This window comes from Glycine max, chromosome 15 (genome assembly GCF_000004515.6).
Source record: "Glycine max cultivar Williams 82 chromosome 15, Glycine_max_v4.0, whole genome shotgun sequence".
Classification (NCBI taxonomy): domain Eukaryota; kingdom Viridiplantae; phylum Streptophyta; class Magnoliopsida; order Fabales; family Fabaceae; genus Glycine; species Glycine max.
Genome location: NC_038251.2, coordinates 18,325,623 through 18,349,619, shown reverse-complemented (window position 1 = coordinate 18,349,619; position 23,997 = coordinate 18,325,623). Strand labels below are relative to the sequence as shown.

General features: G+C 33.6%; 1 protein-coding gene across 1 annotated transcript; it reads left to right on the top strand.

Moving 5' to 3' along the window:
• Positions 1-8,145: 8,145 nt before the first annotated feature.
• LOC100807628 (putative pectinesterase/pectinesterase inhibitor 45) lies at positions 8,146-10,772 on the top strand. Its single transcript, XM_006597834.4, has 3 exons — positions 8,146-9,396; positions 9,668-9,828; positions 9,953-10,772. Exons 1-3 carry the CDS (start codon positions 8,285-8,287, stop codon positions 10,642-10,644), a joined length of 1,965 nt encoding a protein of 654 aa, XP_006597897.1. The 5' UTR covers positions 8,146-8,284; the 3' UTR covers positions 10,645-10,772.
• The last annotated feature ends 13,225 nt before the right edge of the window (positions 10,773-23,997 follow it).

The following is a 23,997-nucleotide window of genomic DNA, read 5'->3' as shown; positions in this document are numbered from 1 at the left end:
AGGCTTTCCATACCCTGAAAGGTATTAGAAACATGGATTGTAGAACCAGAGTCAATCCACCATGTATTATGATTCACATTAATCATATTAGATTCATAACAAACGAAAGTAAATGGTGTACCTTTCTTCTCAAACCAACTTTTAAATTTGGGGCAATCCTTCTTCATGTGTCCTTTCTTTTTCTAGAAGAAACACTTTGACTCCTTTTTAATTGTTGGTTGAGTCGGAATCCTTCCTTTATTGGTGCCTACAGGCTTCTTCCTATCCTTTCCAGAAGTAGAAGTAGTCAAATTTACCTTCTCACCCTCTTCCATTATCAATCTCTCTTCTTCTTGAATACACATGGTCATCAATTCATTAATAGACCATTTATCCTTATGTGTGTTGTAGGAGATTTTGAAGGATGTATACTGTTGAGGTGGGTGCACAAAATGAAATGTACCAGGAAGGATTCAGACATGGTAACTTCCAGGGTTTTCAATTGAGCCACTATGTCCCTTAAGCGCATGATATGTTCGCGCACACCCCTCGTTCTAGTAAGCTTAATGGAAGAGAATTGCATAATGAGTGTGCTAGCAAGCGACTTCTCAGAGGTCGTAAATTGTTCATCAATGGCTTTCAACAGATCTCTGACCTTATCATGCTGGTCAACTGAACCCTGAATACTAGCGGATATGTTGGTTTTTATGAACATAACGGAGAGACGATTAGATCTCTCCCACTTTTCATAAAGATCAACAGCATCAGGTTCGCTAGTTTCAGTAATAGTCGGTGGCTCATCCTTCCTTATAGCATAGTCAATATCCATCTAGCCCAAATGAAGGAGAACTCTTTCCTTCCAAACCTTATAATTAACACCTTTCAAAATGGGAAGGTCACAAGAAATATTCATAGATTGTGAAACTGCAAACAAACACACATGCTCATTAAGAAAATTCGAGACTAAACAAATGTCATGTTTTGTCAATGCAAATCATGTCTCAATATATGAATCTAGTGACACAAAACTTGCCTGTGGGCTAAAGTCCTACTCAATTAGATTCATCATGCAACTTTATGATAAAACTATTAAATCATGTTCTTTTCCTTAATTCGTGTGGGTAAATTAAGAAATATAATTTAATATTTTATCTTAATTAATCATACAAATATAACAAAATTCCTGTGGGTAGATTTCATCTCATCACATATGATTAATCACAATTAATATTTCTAATGTGATTATAAATTTAACATATAATTTTACTCAATTAAAGATGTTGTGGCTATTCTCTAATTTAATAAAATTATATTAATCACTTAACATTCAAAAATAATCCTTGCATAAACATACTTAATAATGCAAATGTGCTCAATATTGAATCATAAAAATTACATGTATACCAATTCAAAATAACATTGCACGTATATTCATTCAAGATGTAATAAACTTTAAAGGATCAAATTCAATGCATACCAGTATTTAACATAATATTGCATGTTCAGCATAACTTAGAGACACGCAATTTTAAACAGTTTGTGCATAAATGATTTATCCTTCAGAAGTTATAAATATACGTGAACTGCACCTAATAAATAATTAAATTGCGCTAGCTTAGCGGCAAAGGGAGTCATTTCATGCTTGCAGGGCAAGGGTTCAAGACCAGCCCAAGGTGTTTTCATTTCATTTATAGGTAATATAAACCACATCTACCACTAGATCAAGTCATGCTTTGTTTAATATTGTTAGTTTAAAATATACATTAACAATTCCAAGGCAGTAAACAAAACACACACATCTTCGTCTTCAACCTCCAGCGGGTCATAAAAAAAATTGATTATTACCTCGATTTCGAAAAACCCACACCATTATATACATTTTAGACACCCAAAAAATACGTTTTAAATCATAGAAAAATTAGAAAACTCATATCATTCCTAATTTTGATGTTATTTTGAATTAAAGAGACTTAAAACATAACACCCATATACTCAGAAAATAAACTTCGCATAATAGGAACGACCCAATAAGCAAGACAGAGGTACAAATAGGCTCTGATACCAAATGTAAAAATATGCATATACTGATCTAAACATGCAAATCAATTTAAATGACATATTCAGATCAAACAACGGAAATTAAAAAATATTACGAGCGTACCTCCCGCCATTGCAAATTGAACACGAAGCGGCGCACACACGAACCTGAAAGACAGTTTTGTTCTTCCAGACCCTTGCTCACTCTGAATAGATGGTGTATTTTTCTGAATAGAGAAGTGAGTTTGGTGATACAAAACTGAGAGCACCTCATCCTATTTATAGAGTCTGTCCATCACAGAACTCAACTTTATTATCAGAACGTGAGATAAAGGATGGGTACGTGATTTGTTACTGAAGGTGGTTGCAAATATATTTGCAAAAATATGGATTGAATGTGGATGAAAAATGAACTAGTTTCATAAATAACTAAATTTTCCAAAATAATAAAATATAAAAAAAAACGTGGAACGTGAATGCAACGTTCCAAACACAAATCCCTTCAACAAAAGGAAACAAAGTAGATTCAAGCCAATCATGTCCATCATTAATGAACTCTAAAATTGTGAAATTAAAGGCATCATCATGATCCATTGCATGGTACCCAGACCATTGTACACGGTTATCAGTGCTGGAATCGGGTCCATAATTGTCAAACTCTCCGTAATACAAGGTGTCCAATCCTTGCTCATTAGACCACTTTGTCCAACCCTTTGGGTCAATGAAGTCATCAATGTAGGACTCAAGGTAAACGGTGCGAGAATATATCCTCCATGGCCTCCCAAGGTAGCTCTTCACACTAGAGTCATCAAAGTTAGCTTTGATTGAGTAGTATTGGATTGAGATGCCAGTGTTCTCATTTGGGCTATCTCTGGATTGTGCAGTGATAACAGTGTATTGGCCAGGCAGTGGTTTTTTGGATACAATGTTACATCCTTGTAGAACCACTGCTGCATTTCCAAATATGAAATCTATGGTCCCATAAATGTCACACTCTCTATAGAATTGTCTAAAGGAGTGAACGAATAAAGTGTCTTGGTAACCATGAATTGCACACCTGTAAAAAGCAGTTAAGTCTGCATTTACCCTCAAGGCCACTGCTTGCTGCTTCTCTAGCCCTGCGCTGTTGTTAAAAGCTATATCACGTGCCAGAAATCCTTCACCAGAAACCGCTGAAAAACATAGAGAGCATAATCATGTAATTGCCACAAATTACTTATATACAAGCTAATTTGTATAAACTCTTTAGCTATATGAAAGAAATTTCACAAATTAACTTATACATAATAAGCTGAATTTAACTTAGAAAAACTTATGAATTGAAAAGGGTCCAACGTCTTCACCTAGAGTTGCAGAATTGAAAGTGGTGCATCCATCACCTACGCTTCTGTTACCAGTTATGACAGTGACATCACTTCCATCGCCAAGCATCACAATGTTGATCTTATAGCTTTGGATTACCACATTTTCCTTGTAAATCCCTTCTTTGACACGGATCACTGTTCTATCCCTGCTGTTATTTGGAGCAAAGTCGATGGCTTCTGTGTGTTAGATTTCATCTTAAAACCAATTGGCATTAAGTGAAGTTGCCCAACAGATATATAAGCCGCACTCCAAGGATTGAGGCAGCCGATGTGGGACTTGGGTATTTCCCAATACACCCCCTTCACGCCCAGCACTTATTGGTCTTGGTGCGTGAACCACAAATGGTGGGTACTCGTCGCAGCGGAAGTGAAGACGAGGTCCCAAGGTCAGAACCTGCTCTGATACCATGTTAAATTTCATCTTAAAACCAATTAGCATTAAGTGAAGTTGCCCAACAGATATATAAGCCGCACTCCAAGGATTGAGGCAGCCCAATAAGTGTTGGGCGTGAAGGGGGTGTATAATACCCAAGTCCCACATCGGCTACCTCTATCCTTGGAGTGCGGCTTATATATCTGTTGGGCAACTTCACTTAATGCCAATTGGTTTTAAGATGAAATCTAACATGGTATCAGAGCAGGTTCTGACCTTGGGACCTCGTCTTCACTTTCGCTGCGACGAGTACCCACCATTTGTGGTTCACGCACCAAGCCCAATAAGGGCTGGGCGTGAAGGGGGTGTATAATACCCAAGTCCCACATCGGCTGCCTCAATCCTTGGAGTGCAGCTTATATATCTGTTGGGCAACTTCACTTAATGCCAATTGGTTTTAAGATGAAATCTAACACAGTGATGGTGCTAAATTTCCCAGTTCCATCTACAGCCACAACAATCACTTCATTTGGGTCATATCCATCCCCATCTGAGTCTTGAAAGAACCCTAGGTCAGTGCTAGATAGCCACTTTGAATCACCCACCAAAGACTGGTTTTCAGGAGACCCCATCTCAGGGTTTGAGAGAATTGAAAGAGAATTACTTACATGTTTGTAAGTGTTGACCACAGATTTCACCAGAACTGGCTTCATGGTACCAGAAGCAGAATCTAGGCCTTCTAGGCATGTGTTCTTGTTGGACAGGGCTGCACTGAGGTATATTCTTGCATCAATTAGGGTTATTTTGAAGGAACTGATCCCCGATAGTGATCTTTTTAGAGAAGCCAATGTGGATTGGTGGAGTTCCCTGCAATCTTGAATTGCTCCTTTTTGCTTCTCTTTGATGTTTGAGGGTCTAACATTGTTGAAGAGATTTAACAGCTTAGTGGTTTCATATATTGCTACTTGGAGGGACTGAAGGAAGTAGCTGTTTGAGTTTGGATTTGTGTCTATTGGGATGGACACATTCAGTGAATTGAAACAAACTTCTGGGTATGGGGTGGTTATGCAGAAAGATCTTATGGAAGAGAGATCGACTTGAACTGTTGTAGAAGTATTGGAAGAGTTGATACAAGTATGTGAGAAGAAGATAGCAAACAGAAGGAAGAAGAGTTTATGATAAGAATAAGCTATGAAAAATATGGAAATAAGTAATATTGGAAAGAAAGCAGCATGGGTGAAGATGTTGAATATTTGAATTTTGGTACCCTTAAATAGTACACTTGGGATATAAGAGTCATGGTGGGACAGTGATTAGAATCTAGAGTAACGTGGGGTTTGAGCTAATGTATTACAGCTGGAATTAATATTTGCCACCTCTATTCATATTCACTTTGACTTCTTTTTTTTAACCCTCTACTTCATATTCATAAGGAAAAAATTAACTAAAACAAAATTTAATCAGAAAAAAAGTAAAGTCTAATAAAAAAAAATTTCTGTTAAGAATCGAATTTGGATACTATTTAAATAATTTAATTTTAATTTTAACATATTAATAATTTATGTTTAATTACATAATTACTCTGACTCTTTTTTGAGTTTAAGTGGGGCACCTTTTTATTTTATTTAAGACTTATTTTTTTAGTATTTAGCCAAATGAATAAGAGGCAAATTATGAGAAAATAAAAAGTTGCATTAATTACTTTTTGGAGTGGCAACTTCCTCTTGGAAGATAATGTAAAATTGTCATGTGTTTCTTGGAAAGAGAGACATTGATTGCATGTTAGTGAATGATTAATTAATAGATAGTATTCTTCTTTATGAAAAAATTATTTTTTTTAACTCCTAGAAGGATTTCTAAATAAGCTTAGCTAATCAGGTCCTAGGTTATTTCTGTTGGTTTCATCATTATGATTCACCTCCTAATACACTCGTTTGTTTAGATAACATACCATTGATACTAGTAAAAACGGCCTAATCGCTTTGTGAATCAAGAAAGGAGCACATTAATGTAATAAGGGGATTTTTTTAGGTTTAAACATAATTACACTAAATAAAGTAATAAATTAAAATTAAGGTGCGTGATTGCACCAAACTGAACCGGGAGCATAGTAGAATCAGTCCTGGTCGTCGTAAAAAGAAAGTTGGTGTTGTTCCAAATACAGATAATTTCGAGTACGTCTTTTACACCCATCAAGTTTGTTTTTCTCTCTCTTCAAAAAGAAAAAAACTTTTTTTTTCTCTGTACTCGATAGTTCCCTGTTGGCTGATGTGCATGTTGATCATCACATTCTGAATACAACGACTAAAGGGACCGTGAATAATACGATCGATGGCAGATGAAACAAACTGTCGAGAATCAAGGCAAGAAAGATGAAGTCATATATGGTTCAAAATATATTCTTCCTCTGATGTCAACTATAAGCAATAAAATTTTCTTGTTTTTTTTTTTTATCTCAAATATAAGCAAATATTGATTAACGAAGCTTTGTTTAATAAGATCATCTTCAAAATACTATTTATTTAATAAGATCAAAGATTTTTTTTATGCTTGATATCAAATTCCAATGAAAAATAGTTTAGGAAAAAAAATTATTTAATTGAGAATGACACAATTTAATAAAGTTAATTAATTTTTGAATAAATATTTTGAGTTGTTAATTTTGCTTAGTAGATATCTTTCCCTATTTTGTTCTTCAAATCATCAAATTTTTTTATGGTAGTTTTATACTATCAAAAAATTGTAACATCATAAAATAGTCTAAACATATGTTGAACTAGTAACATTTTATCACTTAACTATTATATCAAACATTTTATCACTTAACTATTATATCAAATTAGTGACCCAAATAAAAAGTCACATAGTTAATACATCATCACTTAACCGCACCATGATATTTGATGGGATGGAGTAAAATGTAAGAATAAACTCTCATTTTTGTCTCTAAGAGTGTGTTTGGATGGAGAAATTTAAAATTTTGAGAAATTTTAAATTCTAAGAATTTTAAATACTTGAATTGAAATTCTTTTATTTTCAAAATTTTGTATTTGGATAAAAAAAATTAAACTTATGAGATGAAAAAAATGAATTAAAAAAAAAGAAAATATGGTTGGTGTATTAGTTATACGTGTTCCTCTATGCTCACACCCAATCGATATTTTAGAAGCTCAGACGGTATTATTTTCTTGAAGAAGATTGTAAGAAGAGAATTTCAATTTATCACCTTTTAGAAGGAAATTGAAATTTCAAATTTTTAGTTGTTTAAAATTTTATTTTAAAATTTCAAAATTTTAAATTTTTCATAAAAAAGTATCTAAACAATGAATTCTAAATTACAGAAATTCAAATTTTATAATAAATTACTTTCCTCAATTAAAATTCTTTATCTAAACGCACACTAAAAGATATTGGTGATTGCAATTTAATTCCTAAAACATCTTTAGAAACAAAATAGTTCTTGAAAACTTTTCTATTGAACACTTATTAAGTCCTTCCGTCATGTGTCATTCAATAATTATATAATTGGTAAATTAGCCCCATACAATACATAAATACAGGAAAATAAGTCCCTAAAAGAATTATGCATTTAATTGAATTACTCCTTCAATTTAAAATTATGTATAATATTATTGACAAATTAGTCCCCTAGAAGTACAACGTGCCCTTTGGTCTAATTTTGTTGTCTTGACACGGGACTTCATTCTTTGAAACCGGCTAAAGATGTATGGATAATGTTATTTGACACTTTGAGAAAGAAAAAGAAACATTGGTATGATATATTATATGATTCCATAGGAAGAGAACAATAGAAAAAAATATCAAATAATTAAGTGTTTATTAATATATAAATATCCATTTATCATTACCGAAATACATATAATACAAGCTGAAAAATGAAGTATAATGTGAAAAACGATACTAAAAACTTAATAATTAAAATTACGAAAAAAATAATTAATTGCATGTTAAATAATTTACATAATTATTACATTATCAACCATAAATTTTTTAATTATTAGTCATTATTCCAAACCTTGTAATTTAAAATGACTGTATTAGCTGGAAGATCGAGTGAATCATAATGACCAAACTAGCAAAGCTGGTACTTGTCATACATGTTTCTACTTATAATTTTATTACCACAAGTGTTGTCTTATTTTTGGAAATGGACAGAACATATTTAGAAAAGAGTTTTCAAACCTGATCTGAGTATGAGAGAAGTTGACAACAAATGAATAACTACCTCACATCACCGTATTATTCCTTGCAGGTCCTTAACCAACTTCCAAAAATAGAAACACCTGAAACATCTCTCGTCCACACGTGCATGCCCAAACAATGATAAAATCCCAAACGCTCATGCAAGAAAGCAAAGGGGAAAGAGCCTAACATTAAACCAAGCAACGCTCGGTTCTCTTTTCTCTTTCACCATATCCATTGTCCCTTAAGTCTAAGGCAGAGTCTCCCCTCTGCCTTAGACACACCAATAATTTGCCAAGAAACCGAACCCAACCCAACCGCAACAACAATGGCGTTCCAGGATTTCGACATGATCACCGAGAGGCGGAGAAACGAGCAGAGGCTCAAGATGAAGAAGAAGATCCTCATCAGCGTCGTCTCCGCCGTCCTCCTCGCGTGCGTCGTAGGCGCCGCGGCATTCGTCGTTGTCCAAAGAACAGGCACTAATGCAAAGCACGCTACCCCAATGCCACAGAACACCGCCACGCCGCACGTGGATCAGAACTCCAGGATGGTGAAAATGATCTGTGGATCCGCAGAATACAAAGAAAAATGCGAAAGCACGCTCGAAGAAGCCCTAAAGAAGGACCCCAAATTGGCTCAACCCAAGGATCTTATCATGGTGTCAATGATTCTTGCGGAGAAGGAGGTTACCAATGCCTTCGATGGAACTGCAAAGATGATGGGCAATGCGTCCGAGGAAGAGAAGGGTGCGTACGAGGATTGCAAGGGTTTGTTCAAGGACGCCAAGGAAGAGCTTGAGCTGTCGATCACCGAGGTTGGCGACAACGACGCGGACAAGCTCTCCACAAAGGGTGCTGAACTGAACAACTGGCTCAGTGCGGTTATGTCTTACCAACAAACCTGCATTGATGGTTTCCCCGAAGGGAAGATCAAGGATGATTTCACCAGCATGTTTACTAACTCTAGGGAGCTTGTGAGCAATTCTCTTGCGGTTGTTTCGCAGTTTTCTTCCTTCTTTTCGATCTTCCAAGGCGCCGGGGGGATTCATCTTCCTTGGGAGACTACCAGTGATGATGCACTGGCACCTACTGCTTCTGGTTCTGCTTCTGGTGCCGGTGCTGGTGCTGGTGCTGGGTCTGTGTTCGGTTCTGATCCCTCTTCTTTTGGTCTTGGTTATGCTTCTGCTCCTGCTGGTGGTGTTGCTCTTGCTCCTGGTGTTGCTCCTGCTCCCGGTGCTGCCCCTGGCCCAGTTCCTTCTTTGCCTGCTGGTTCAATTCCTGCATGGACGGGCTCAGTTCCTGTTTGGGCCGGCCCATCCGAGTTCTTGGGATCAAATGAAAAGCCCACACCTAATGTTACCGTGGCCCAAGATGGCAGCGGAAACTTCAAAACCATCTCTGAAGCTTTGGCTGCCATCCCACCACAATACGACGGAAGGTATAACTGTTTTTACTACTTTGTGTCACTTATATATATATATATATATATATATATATATATATATATATATATATATATATATAAACAAGGTATAGAATAAAATTCACTATCATATCACATGTTTCTTATAAGTTAAGGAAGTATTTATTAACTTATTTTCTGGAGAGAAAAAACAACTTTTTGAAATTAATGGGTAACACACTATATAACTTCAATATATTATATAGTGTTTATGCATGCTCATGCAAGGGATTTATTTTTTATGCAGGTACGTGGTTTATGTCAAAGAAGGAGTGTACGATGAGACCGTGACAGTGACAAAGAAAATGGTAAATTTAACCATGTACGGTGACGGACAGCAAAAGAGTATCGTCACTGGAAACAAAAATTTCGTGGATGGAGTCAGGACCTTCCAAACTGCATCATTTGGTAAGTGTAAACTCTCTTCACAATCAACCTCAAAAAACTGATAACAAGGAATAATTGTTAGCGTTCTTTCCTCATGCCTCTATTAAATAACTGAACACCATTTTTGCATGCACAATTAATGCAGTTGTACTTGGAGAGGGATTCTTGGGGAAAGACATGGGATTCAGAAACACAGCCGGTGCAGAGAAGCACCAAGCAGTGGCCGCAAGAGTGCAAGCCGACCGAGCCATATTCTTCAACTGCGCCTTCGAGGGCTACCAAGACACTCTCTACGCCCAAACCCACAGACAATTCTACCGCGACTGCTACATCTCTGGAACAATCGACTTCATCTTCGGCGACGCCTCCGCGGTGTTCCAGAACTGCACCATGGTGGTAAGAAAGCCACTGGAGAACCAGCAGAACATCGTGACAGCACAAGGGAGGCTCGACAAGCAGGAGAACACCGGCTTCGTCCTCCAGAAATGCGTGATCAAGGCCGACACCGACTTGGTACCCCTCAAAGACACAATCAAGAACTACCTCGGAAGGCCGTGGAAGGAGTATTCAAGAACCATCATCATGGAGACTCAGATTGATGACCTAATTCACCCTGATGGGTTTCTTCCTTGGGAAGGGAACTTTGCCCTAAGCACACTTTACTATGGTGAGTACAACAACAATGGGGCTGGTTCTAGCACCACTGCTAGGGTTAATTGGCCTGGCCGCAAAGTCATCAATAGGGATGAGGCTACCAGGTACACGGTTGAGGCTTTCTTGCAAGGGACATGGATCAATGGCACAGGTGTACCAGCTCAACTAGGCCTGTACAGTTAAAAGGCTCTAATTAACATCATCATGTTTAATAAATATGTATACCAGTTGAGTTGAATGCTCCAGCTAATTTAATGTATTCTAATGTTTTTTATTTGAAAGGGATTAATAATACTATTATTTATGATTAATAATACTTTTATTCTAATGTATTTTTCACACGTCACAATAAAAATTAATTATAATTCCCAATATATTATTGCAAATAATAATTCTTCAAAGTTCAATAGGCCCACTGTCTATGTGTAGTGAAATACTTAAATTAAATCATAGTGTAAAGAGATTTCTCGTTGATATAAACGCCAACAGAAAGAAGAAATATAAACACAAAGTGAATAATGGATGTGACGACCCTAAGCAAACACCACATGAGCCATTGTCTCCTACACGTACACTCATAGTTATTAAAACTGGACTATTCTGACCAGTTCGACGGGACCCATATTCAGGGTGATCCAATTAAGTTGTAGTAGGATGGAAAATGCAAGCAATTCAATTTAACTCATTTGGTGAAATCTGATAGCCTGAACCAAGTTGGCACGGTTTGATCGGGTTAAGAATTTTTTTTTAATTCCATGTTAAATTATTAATAATTAATTATTATGCGACATATAATATGTTTTTATAATATTTTTTATCTTAATAATAATATATAATAATACCATATTAAATTTTATAGTGCAGCAAAGGCATCCGAAAGGTCCTCTTAAAAATCGGTTTATAAGGGGGTGGTCTACCCAACTATATAAACACTTATCATATTCATGAATTACCCGATGTGAGACTATTCTTAACAGTATTTTATATACTTTTTACTAGATTTATTTATGATATTTGATAACTTTTATATTTAATCCTAAAAAATAATTTTTTTTTAGTTATTTAATGATAATATCAAAATACAATAAATTATTAATAAATGATTATATAATATTTATAGTTTAATCATGACAATGAATTTAATTTTGGCCTATAAAATATGAATCAAGCACATTTTAGTAGGTAATCCACTAGTTGAACCTTTGGTCTAATTGATGGACGAAATAAGTCAACACAATAATAAACTCAATAATAGAGTAAGGCAGCGAAAATAAATTCTCTCAAACTTGCAAGAACCGGTAAGGAGGACTGATAAAGTATAGAGCGCAAGATAAGAATTAAAGAAAATAGAGACACAAAATTTGTTTAACGTGGAAAACCCTCAATGTAAGGGTAAAAATCACGGGTCGTCCAACCCAAAGAAATAACTTCACTATAACTAATAAAGATAAAAGAGAACCTCCAAAAAGTGCACTAAAACATGCAACAAACAATCAAATCAAAACAAACCTCCAATTGGTACAATAGAGACAAGAAGATAAAACCTCCAAAATATAGTGCAAAAAATATGAAACACTTATCTCTCTATAGATATCTTTTTCATGATCCAATCGAATAATTTGAAATACCACGTGTGCAGAACTTGTTGTTCAAAAGTCAGCCCGATCCAACGATGAATGAATCCGCAGTTGCAATCTGAAAAACTCTTTCTAATGGGTATGCGAAAATCACACTGATTTTCCCTCTCAATGATTTGTAATTGTTTTTCCCTCTCAAATGAGTCTCTCTCACTGTATCTCACACTCTAATTTAATCCCTCTCCGCTTAAATAAGTGAGACATACAAGACTTCTCATTTTGGGTCTTTACTCCACATAGGAAGGGAGCCCAAAAAACCCAACAAATCTCCCCCTCACAACTATGTGGAGATGACTGCCAAACCAACGATCTCACAGCAAGCTTCAAACTTTCCTGTTAGTAATGTCTTAGTCATCATATCAACACCACTAAAGGATTTCACCTTCAAAGGGCCACAAACATCTGAATGCACCAATTCAAGCAACTCAGATTTTCTAGAAGGAGGATGCTTCTTGAAGGATACTCTGGTTTACTTACCAACCATGCAATGACAACATTTCTGCAAATCTGCATTCTTCAATCCTGTAAGCATATCCTTCTTGGCTAAACAATTTAACCCCTTCTCACTGATATGACTAAGCCTTCGGTGCCACAAAGATGCCTCCATATCCATAGCATTCACACTGTTTCTAGCAACCAAAGCCTTCTCACTGATATGACTAATCATTTTATTGATGTAGCTTTGGATTCAATCAATTTTAATATAATTGCAAATCAATTATTTTATTTATTTGGTAAATTTTAGTTGTAATTAAAATCATTATACAATTTGATATGTGTTTCTTAATATTTAGATTGATAGAATATGAACACACTCAAACAAAATAAAATATATAATCATTCATATTTTATTAATGATTATATTAAATATATTTCTTTGTTTAGATTACTATATAATTGATGCCAATGACATAATATTTAGGAATTTTATAATAAATATATTTTATTTTAAACTTTTTATAATTTTATATAAAGAGGAGGAGGAGGAGGAGGAGATTCAAAAATTGTTAAGTTACTTTTTTTTTTTTTTTTGAAGAGATTCAAAAATTGCTAAGTTATTTTTTTGCAAATAACATAATTTACAACGAAACAGTTCAAAGTACGCTCAAGCTCTTTGAACCCTAAATACTAATAGATACAAATATTTTCATTTTTATAATAAAAATTTATTAACAATAGATGCAAATGATATGAATGAAGAACTATATATGCCTATCCACACCGCAAAATTAAGATGATTTCACATGTTATACTGTTGGGAAAGATTTGAGAAATTCTATTTCGATAGGGAAGCTTAGATTATAGAAGAAGATGAGAGATCCCAAAATTCTTGAGTTTTTTTGCGAATAACATAATTAGCAATGAAGGAGTTCAAAGCACTGTCAAACTCTCTAAACCCATAATACAAAGTTTTTTATAAAGAAGACAACAACTAACTATCTAACCGAAAATAGTTACAACAGAAAAACAAAAGGCAATTATAGTTACAACACAACCTATATTAATGAACTATCAAACTAGACACTTCCTTCTATATGATTAGATGCTCCTCTAGACTACTGAAGATTGAATGACCAATACAAAAGACAAGAGTATTGTACTAAACAACCAAGGTTGTCGTCCGTCTTGTCTCTATCGTCCATCATCCAACAATCAACAAGATCCACCTTGGTTCAATAAAATTTTTGAATTACAAGTAACTCAGTTCATTTTTAGCAATCTATGTTAAGTAGATCCAAAAAATCCATGAACTTGTTCTTGGAACAAACTTTGTGAACATATCAAATGCATTCTCCTTTGTATCAACTTTCTGGACTTTGACCCTTTTCTTAGAACGAATAAAGTGGTATCTGATGTCAATGTTGTTGAACAAGTGGCCTCAATAACTTAAGAGGGAGGTGAATTAAGTTTAAAAATTTTCCCGATTAATTAAGTTCTAATTCCCTTTTTAAATTTATATGTTCAAAATATTGAAGATGAAGATGAAGATGCAAACTATTTCAACAATATTCTTCAAGTATACAAGATAAAAAAATATGTGAGATAAAATAACCAAGATAGGGAAGAGAGAAATACAAACTCGTTTTATCCTGATTCGACCACTTCCCGTGCCTACGTCCAGTCCTCAAGCAACCCACTTGAGATTTTCCACTAACTTTGTAAAACTCTTTATAACTTCTGAACAACCTTAGGATTCCTCTCCCTTGTGTTCAGGATTCTCACAAGTCAAGAGACAAACAATCTCTTGATTACAACAATGTTTTTTAAAAAGTACAAAAGATTTTCTCTCTTTTTAGAGATGATGATACAAGTTGAAGATCTTAAAAAAATACTCAATTGATTTGCAAGTGTTTGGCCAATGATTTGATTTTGAGAGAATATGTTACTTAGGTTCTAACGGAAAATTCTAAAGATTTTCATAAACAAGTCACATATTTATAGCCCCTTGGTGGCTTTTCAAAAACTTTTGAAGAGATGTGGCTTTTCAGAATATTTTTCAAAAATTCTCTCACTGGTAATCGATTACAGCTTCTTGGTAATCGATTACACAATTATGTTTTGAATGGTCATGACTTTTCAAAGTTAACTTCTAAAGTTTCTTCACTGGTAATCGATTACAGACAAGTGGTAATCAATTATAACATTTAAAATTCAAATTTCAAAATCCTTTTAGAAAAAGCCTTTATGCAATCTGTCTTTGGTAATCGATTACAATACTTGGTAATCGATTACTAGTGCAAAAACACTTATTTTTGTGCTAGTAAAACATCTTTTAAAGCTTTATATAGTCATTTGAAAATCAAGCTTTGAGGCCAAACCTTATTTGATGAGAATCCTGAAATTGGCCAAATACAGGCTAAAGGCCCAAGTGGAGAAGGGCAAAGCCCCCGAGTGGAGAAGGATGAAGGCCCAAGTGGAGAAGGATGAAGGCCCAGAGGCAGAGACACTATCAAGACTATTAATTGTTGCTGAAGGCCCAGATTAATCTGAAGGCCCAAGTTAAATATGTTTTTTAGTTATAATTTTTATTTATTGTAATTTTGGCCCAACCTGTTTAGAAGGCCCATGTCTATTTTTATCTTTTTGTTCAGATACACTATAAGTATTGGTTTTTGTTTTGAATAAAATTTTTTTTTTGGCATTTTCATAAAATTTGGTGAGAGATTCTCTCTGGGTTCCTTGTTGAACCAATTATCAGACTTATCAAGGTAATCCTTGTGGCGTCTACCCAGACTTATCTTCCTTCACTGGAAGTGGCGTCTACCCAGACTTATCTTCCTTCACCGGAAGTGGTGTCTACCCTGACTTATCTTCCTTCACCAGAAGTGGCGTCTACCCTGACTTATCTTCCTTCACCGGAAGTGGCGTCATCCAAACCTTCGTAGCCTGTATCAAACGATCCGCCCCGTAAGATTCACATCATTATTAACCAATGTGAGATTCTTTTAACAAATAAACTAAGTCTTTATCTAACTCTTGATCTTAGTTTATTGATCTTGAATTAAAGCTTGAAGCAATCTTGGTCTTTGACATCATTAAAACATGTATACATACATTCACAAATGTGCTTAGTCCTCTCATGATGGACTTGATCCTTGGCTAAAAAGATTGCACTCGTACTATCACAAAAATGATAGTTTTTTCCTATGGAAACCTGAGATTTCTAATCAGACCCTTTAGCCAGATCCATTCCTTTGTTGCTTATGCTAGAGCCATGTAATCTGCCTCTGTAGTTGATAAAGCCATTGTTGGCTAAAGTGTTGCCTTCCAACTGACAAGAGAGTTGCTAATTATGAATGTGTACCTAGTCATAGATCTCCTTGCATCCAAATCTACAACATACCCAAAATCTAAGTAACCAACGAGAACACAGGATATGTCTCCATGGTAGACGAGTACAATATTAGTTGTACCCTTAAAGTACCTAAGTATATGTTTCACAACTTGCCAATGTTCCTTCCCAGGATTACCCATATAGCTACTCACGACACTGACAACTCATGCTAACCATACCATACATGATACCGCCTAAACACTTGCATTAGGAACACGAGACATGTATTCTTTTTCTAATTTTAACTAAGTAGTATTGAGTTTAGATAGGTGAATGGATGTTGTCAGCGGAGTACATATTGGTTTTACGGATGTCATCTCAAAACAATTTAGTAATTTCTAAAAGTATTCTTTTGACACAGAAAAAGCTTCTTTTGGACTTAATCCCTCTTGATCTCCATGCCCTAAATATTTTCAGTAGCTTCCATGTCCTTAATCTCAAATTCATTATTGAGTAGTGACTTCAACTTCTAAATTGCCAATAAATTTTGAGATTCTATGAGCATGTCGCCCATATATAGCAGTAGATAGATGTGGGAACCATCATCCACCTTGCAATGATAAACACATGAGTCATAGGGACTTCTGATGTACCCATAAGAGACAATGTATTCATTGAACTCTTGTACCACTGCCTTGGCGATTACTTCAACCCACAAAGAGACCTCTTCAATCTAAAAATAGAATTTTCCTTTCCTTCCACCTCAAAATCTTAAGGTTATTGCATCAAAATGTCTTCCTCCAATCTTCTATGGAGAAAGGCAGTTTTGACATCAAGTTGCTCTAACTCCATGTTCAAAGTTGCCACTAGGGCCAAAAAAACACGTATGGAAGTGTATTGAACGTCATCGTACTCCACTCCTTCCTTTTTATTGTAACCTTTAGCTACCAGACGTGCTTTATGAAAGACAACTTCTTCAATGGACAATCTAGATTTTTTCTTGAAGATCCACTTGCACTCAACTACTCGTTTGCCTTCAAGTAACTTAACTAAATCCCAAGTTTGGTTCTTTTGAAGGGATTCCATCTCTTCATCCATAGTCATCATCCACTCTTCGACTTTAGAATAGGAAATTGCTTCATGATAAGTGGTTGGTTCGAAGTAATCAACTTTTTTTGCTAACTATAGCGCATAAGACACTATCAAAGCCATATCTTTCCAAGAGCTTTGATTTGCCTTTATGACTTTTTGGGTGTTGTGGTTTTGGGCTGCTTTGGATGGTTTTGACTCATCCAATCAATCCTCTCAATTGGTGTTGAATTCTAATGTTGAGGATTCATTTGAAGATCTTGATCAATCTTATTAGGTGCTTCAAACTGCTTCTGATCGTTAATGTTTCTGATTGTGGAGCTCTTGAACTCCACCTATTTAGTGACATCCTCAGCTTGTCCCAAATCTTCATCAGATTTAGAATGCATCATAGAGAGTTTGTGGAAGACAAAATCTCTACCCAGAATGTCCTTTGTTTCAGATAGAGACCAGACTTAAAATCATTTGACCTCATCTCCATATCCCATAAAGAATCCCTCCTTGGCTTTAGGCTCTAACTGACCTTCACTTACATGATAGTATGTTGGACATCCAAACACCTTTAGCATTGAGTATTCAACTGGTTTGTTAAACCATACCTCAATAGGGGTCTTGAAGTCTATGGTAGTGGATAGTGACATGGGTATTCATGATGAAGCAAAAATTTGAAGCTTTCAAAATTTTCAAGCATTGGACAATTCTTATCAGACAGAAAATAAAGTATCTTAGAATTGATAATGGCTTAGAATTTTGTTCTACTGAGTTCAATGAATTCTATAGAGATGAAGACATAACAAGACAACATACTCTATGCTATACTCTATAACAAAATAGAGTAATCATCGTTGATGGAGAGAATATATCTTGCCCTTCCCATTGATGGAACTCTTGAAAGCCCCCAGTAATCAGAATAGATGTAGTCTAGCATGGCCTTTGTTGTGTGTGCAACCTTTGGGAACTTTATCCAATGTTGCTTCCCATAGATGCAATCCTCACAAAACTGAAGACGTTCCACCTTGTGATTTCCAAGTAAGTCTCACTTGTTCAGAATATCCAGACCTTTTTCACTTATGTGCTTAAACGTAAACGCCATAGAGAATTATTAGATGAGCCATTGGATGCATGGCTTCCAAATTGTGAAATAGCAGAGCGAAAGCCTATTCCAGTGGACCCCTAAATGATGTAAAAATTTTCTTGTTTGGTTTCGTGCATTACCATAGACTTCCCTTTCTGTCTGATTTGCATAACTCCATCTTTAACCTAACAAGGAAAACCTTTTGAATCCATGGCATCCACAAATACAAGATTTTTTAAGCTATGAAATGTGAAGAACTTCAATTAATGTTCTAACAACACCATCATGCATTTTGATTTGTAAAGAACCTATATCAACATATTTACAAAGAGCATTGTTACCCACGAGGACGTTACCACCAAACTTCTTCTCATATGTCACAAACCAATATATGTGTGGACACGCGTGATAAAAACAACCTGAGTCTAGTACTCATTGTTCAGAATATTGTTGTAGTTGTTCACCAACAACAAGAACCAAATTGTTTTTCGATGAAAAGTCATTCTGAACAAGAGCAACAACATAATATTTCTTTGCTTTCTTTGGACAATTCTGCTTCCAATGACCCAATTCTTTGCAATAATTGCATATGTCCTTAGGATCAAATTTTCTCTTCTTGCCACCTTTTCCTTTCTTATTATTCTTCCCTTTAGTAGAATCAATCATCGATAATCCAGACGCAAAGGCTTCATCACCATTCCTAAATGCCTTTAGTCAAAGCTCTCTAGAATAGAGATTAGAGTTGACTTCTTTAAGTGTAATGGAGTATTTGCCTACACTAAGATAACTCACAAAATTCTCATAGAAGAGAGGAAGAAAGGCTAACAGAATCGTTGTCTGATCTTTGTCTTTCATCTTAACATCAATGTCTTGTAGCTCCATCAAAATAGAGTTTATCTCATCAAGATGTTCCTTTAGTGACGTACCTTCCCACATTCAAAGGCCAAACAAATGTCATTTCAAAAGCAACTTGTTGTAGATTGATTTCGTCATGAAGAATTTCTCCAATTTGACCTAAAGCCCAACAACAATTAATTTTTTAGAAACTTCATAAAAAAAACCTTATCATACAAAGATAAGAAAATTAGTAAATGTGTCATTTCCTCTTGTAACTCATGCACTAACTGGTCAATCTTTGACACTTGACTGGAGAGAGGAGCTCATAAGCTATGTTCTTTCAACAAGGGTCGCATCTTGATGTGCTAAAGGTTGAAGCTATTTTTCACTGAGAATTTCTCAATCTTGATTGTGTTTACCATCTTCTTGATAGAATCTTGAAGACACGGCACAAACAGATGACAAATAAAATGGTTGATCATTGTTAACTTGATCTACCACAAAACAGATGTGGAATTGATCTTGACCAAAACTTTATATACCAATTAGTTGGGAAAGATTCAAGAAGTTCTATTCAGATAGAGAAGCTCGGATGATAAAAGGAGAAGAAAGATATTGCACAAAGTTGTTAAGTTTATTGTGAATAAAAAAATTACAATTAATGGGTTCAAAGCACTCTAAAACTCTCTAAACCCAGAATACAAAGCTCCATATGAAGGAGACAACAACTAATTGTCTAACAAAAAACAGTTACAACAAAAAGATAGAAAACAATCACAACACAACCTATGTTAATGAATCACTAGATTGTACGCTTCCTTTTACGTGACTGAATGTTCCACCAGATTACAGAAGATTGAATGACCAGTATAGAAAACAAGATACTGGACCATACAACCAAGGTTTTTGTCCACCTTATCTCTATCGTCCATTGTCCAACAATTAACATATACTTTATAGGAAAAATATAAAAATATTTTATATATTATTTTTACTATTTATTCCATGATAAATAAAGTTAAAATAAAAAGATATTTAATTAAAGTAAAAAATATTGCATTAATATATTTTTGCTTATAAAACTAATTTGGAAAAATGTTTTTTGTTATATTTGAGAGATTTTATTTTTGTTTTATTTGCAAATTTAAAATTATTTCCCTATTTCTAGTTTTGTAAAATTGTATGGAAAACATTAAAACAACATTATGATTTTATTTTACTTGGTTCAATTAATTTGAATTTTTATGCATTGATATTTATAAGTAAATTTATTAATATAGAAATTATGCTTATAAAAGATATTATTATATATCTATATATAAAATGAAACTCATGGGATGAACATTGTTTTGTGAAATAAAGTAAGAATTTTTTTACTTTACTCATTGAAATAAATAATTTACTTAAAATCATACTATCATCTAAATTATTAAAGTGAAAATAAATTTCTTTCATTATAATTGATATAAATGTTTTAATATAAATGTATTCCTTTTATTGTTGATTATCTGTTGGATCAAGTGACCTCAAAGTAATTAAGAAGGGGGATTGAATTAATTATTAATGTGTCTTGACTAATTAAAAATTATCCTTCTTAATATTACTAGATTCAATTAGGCTTTACTACTAAGTTATGAGAAAGTAAAGAACACAAACAATAACTTAGACAAAAGTAAAGCGGAAATAAAAAATACACAATGGAAAAGTAAAGAGTGTAGGGAAGAAGAAATCAAACACAAGATTTATACTGGTTCGACAACAACCCGTGTCTACATCTAGTCCCCAAGCAACCACCGGTTCTTGAGATTTCCAATAACCTTGTAAAATCCTTTACAAGCAAAGATCCACAAGGGATGTACTCTCCCTTGTTCTCTTTGAACAACCAAGTGGATGTACCCTCCACTTGAACTGATCCACAAGAGATGTACCCTCTCTTGTTCTCAGTATTACAATCCAAGTAGATGTACACTCTACTTGTACCACAAAGGATGTACCCTCCAATGTGTTAAGACAAAGAATTCTTAGGCGGTTAGTCCCTTGAATCTTTGTAAGGGGAAACAAAAAATATTTCAGGCGATTAGTCCTTTAAAATCTTTTGTTTAAAGGGAAGAGGAAGAATCAAAAGAGTTCTCAAGCGGTTAGTCCTTTGAATTCTTTTGGTAAGAGGGAGAAGGAAAAATCAAAAGAGTTTTTAGGCGGTTAGTCCTTTGAATTCTTTTGGCAAGAGGGAGAGGGAATGAAGAAAAAGAATACCACAAGTTTTTGGCCAATAAACTTTTCTTGAATAAAGAAAGTATTGAACAAAAACTCTTAGAAGAATGCTTTGAATGAATGAAAGAAATTTGAAAGTTCTTTCTTTAAAATTTGTGCCATGGTCACATATTTATAGCCATTTGATGGCTCTTGAAAAAACAAGTTAAAAGTTATGACTCTTGGCAATTTTTTCAAAACTAGTCACTTTTTAAAAGTTGTGACTCTTTTGAAAACTAGTCACTTTAAAAGTTGTGACTCTTTTGAAAACTAGTCACTTAAAGGTTGTGACTTTTGAAAAAATCTTCAGAAACAAGTCACTTTAAGAATTGTGACTTTTGATAATTTATTTTTCAAAATAAGTCACTGGTAATCGATTACCATCATAGTGTAATTGATTACACATCAACAGATGTGACTCTTCAAGTTTAAATTTGAAAATCAAAACGTTTAGGAACACTGGTAATCGATTACAAGTATTGTGTAATCAATTACACCAGTTTGAAATGGTTTGAAAATATTTTATCACAAGTTGTGACTCTTGAAATTTGAAATCTAACGTTTTAAAACATTGGTAATCAATTACATGATTATGGTAATCGATTACAGCTTTGTAAATCAGTTTGAAAAGAATGTTGACTATTGGTAATCGATTACTGCCTTCTGGTAATCGATTACCAGAGAGAAAAACTCTTTGGTAAAAGATTTTTCTTTGAAAAATTCTTTTGAACAAAATTGTGCTATTCAATATTTTGAAAAACTCTTTTAATACTTATTTTAATTGAGTCTTCTCTTGATTCTTTACTTGAATCTTGAATCTTGATTGAACGACTCTTTGATTCTTGAAATTTGCTTTGATTGAACGAGTCTTTGATTCTTGAAACTTGTTTGACTCTTGATTCTTGACTTGAGTCTTAGGCATCATCAAAATAATTTTGGAAAACATTGCTTCCACATTATCATCTAAGTTAAATAATTTATTCAATGTTTTATTTTTCTAACATAGGAAGTATGTGTAAAATTAATGTTTCAAATTAATTTTTAGACAAATAATTATGTATTTCTTATTTATTATCTTCTTACTTATACAAGTTATTAAAGATTTTATTTTATTTTTATAAATTTATTTTTTCTTGTATGCATTGATATCTATAAGTAAATTTATTAATATAGAAATTGTATATAAAGGACAACTCATGGAAATGAAGATTCATCTAAAACAAAATTTAAAGTATCCGTAAAATACATAAAATATCATTAAATTATTGAAGGTTTGTAGAAAAAATATATAACTTCATATCTATATGTAAATTTATTAATATATAAGTTATGTATAAAATAGAATTTATTGGAATGAATATTTTATATGAAATCAAGTAACAAAATTTACATTTGACTCAAGGGAATAAACAATTTGACTAAAATCACGTTAATGTCTAAATTGTTATGATGAAATTATTTTTTTAATTCATTGTTATTATAATAATCTTAATACAATTTATTTTTTATTTAAATTTCTATTTGAATAAAATATAAAATCATATTTTTAGATAAATCATCATTTTTTATCTTCTCAATTATGAAAATTTGAAGATTTTCTTTTACATAGGTAAATTTAACTTTTCTCTTAACATTGATATATAGATGTAAATACTTTAATTTTATAAAATTATTATATATGAAATGAAACTAACGGGATGCATATTTTATTTTATGAAATCAAGTAAGAAATATTATTAAAATAAAGACTTGATGCATGATTTACTGTAGATTTTGGAAGTACTTTACAAATTTACACAAGAAGCTTTTTCGATAAAGTATTTGTTATTTTCACACTTTAAAAACCATTTTCATTACTATTATTGCAATGCTATATTTTTAACTTGAAAAACTAGCAGTAAAAACAAATTGAAAAATTAAATTTTTAAATTTTTTGTCTTCTCAAAATTAGTAATCCTTCTATAATTTTAATAGTTGTTTCCCTCAAAACTTTATTAGGATACTTACAAATGATCAAGTTATCAAGTAATTTTAAAAAAGTTATTTTTATTTTAATTATTATTTTTTCAAAATCTAATAATTAAAATTAGTTATTTATTTTGACTATATTTTAAAAAAAATGATAAAAATATAAATTAATTCTAAAAGAATTATTTTTGAAATAAATTGATCAACTACAATAGTAAGTTTAAGTAATTACTCTCAATTTTTCATTTCATTTTAAATTAATGGCTTAGATGAAACTATTAAACCCCCTCATGTGACTTTTATCTGCACAGTTTGTAGGTGACCTTCTTTCTTCTCACCCTTACCAATTCTCTAACATTGGAGAACTCTTCGAAAATGTGTCCTTCGTCTTTGCCTTTGGTAAATGACCTTCCATCCTCTCATGCCGTACTAACTCTCCATCATCCCGGAACTTTCAGAGCTCTTCAACTGTGACCAGTAAGCATTCAGAGCGTGACCTTGTTGATTGCCTTCTTTCATGATATGGTTAAAACTTGTTTTTTTTTAAATGCTTACCTTGTTGACTGGCCTAGATAGCTTGTTTAACGGCTTGAAACTTGCATCATATTAAGGAAAAAAATGCTCTGATTTTCTGAATCTTTTCATTGGGAATGAGAAGAATGTTATTATTATTAAATTAATAAACTCTTAATGATTTAAATGTATTTCGGTTCCTAATTCCGAAACTCTTTCAACTTTGACATCTTTATGGTGTTTAAATACATTTGGATTTTGAACAATTGGTGAAATTAAAATATCGATAATAATGTTTTATAAGCTGCCGCTTTCTCATACACGTAACATACTGTTATCTTTTATTTTATTAAATTTAATATAACGTGTGTTGCACTTCCATGTTGCCATTT

What these genes read in the sequence shown, in the direction of transcription:
- LOC100807628 (XM_006597834.4), top strand. Translation starts at nt 8,285, where the DNA reads ATGGCGTTCCAGGATTTCGACATGATCACCGAGAGGCGGAGAAACGAG. An exon ending in CCACCACAATACGACGGAAG is followed by an intron (nt 9,397 to 9,667) that starts GTATAACTGTTT and finishes TTTTTTATGCAG; the next exon opens with GTACGTGGTTTATGTCAAAG. An exon ending in CTTCCAAACTGCATCATTTG is followed by an intron (nt 9,829 to 9,952) that starts GTAAGTGTAAAC and finishes CAATTAATGCAG; the next exon opens with TTGTACTTGGAGAGGGATTC.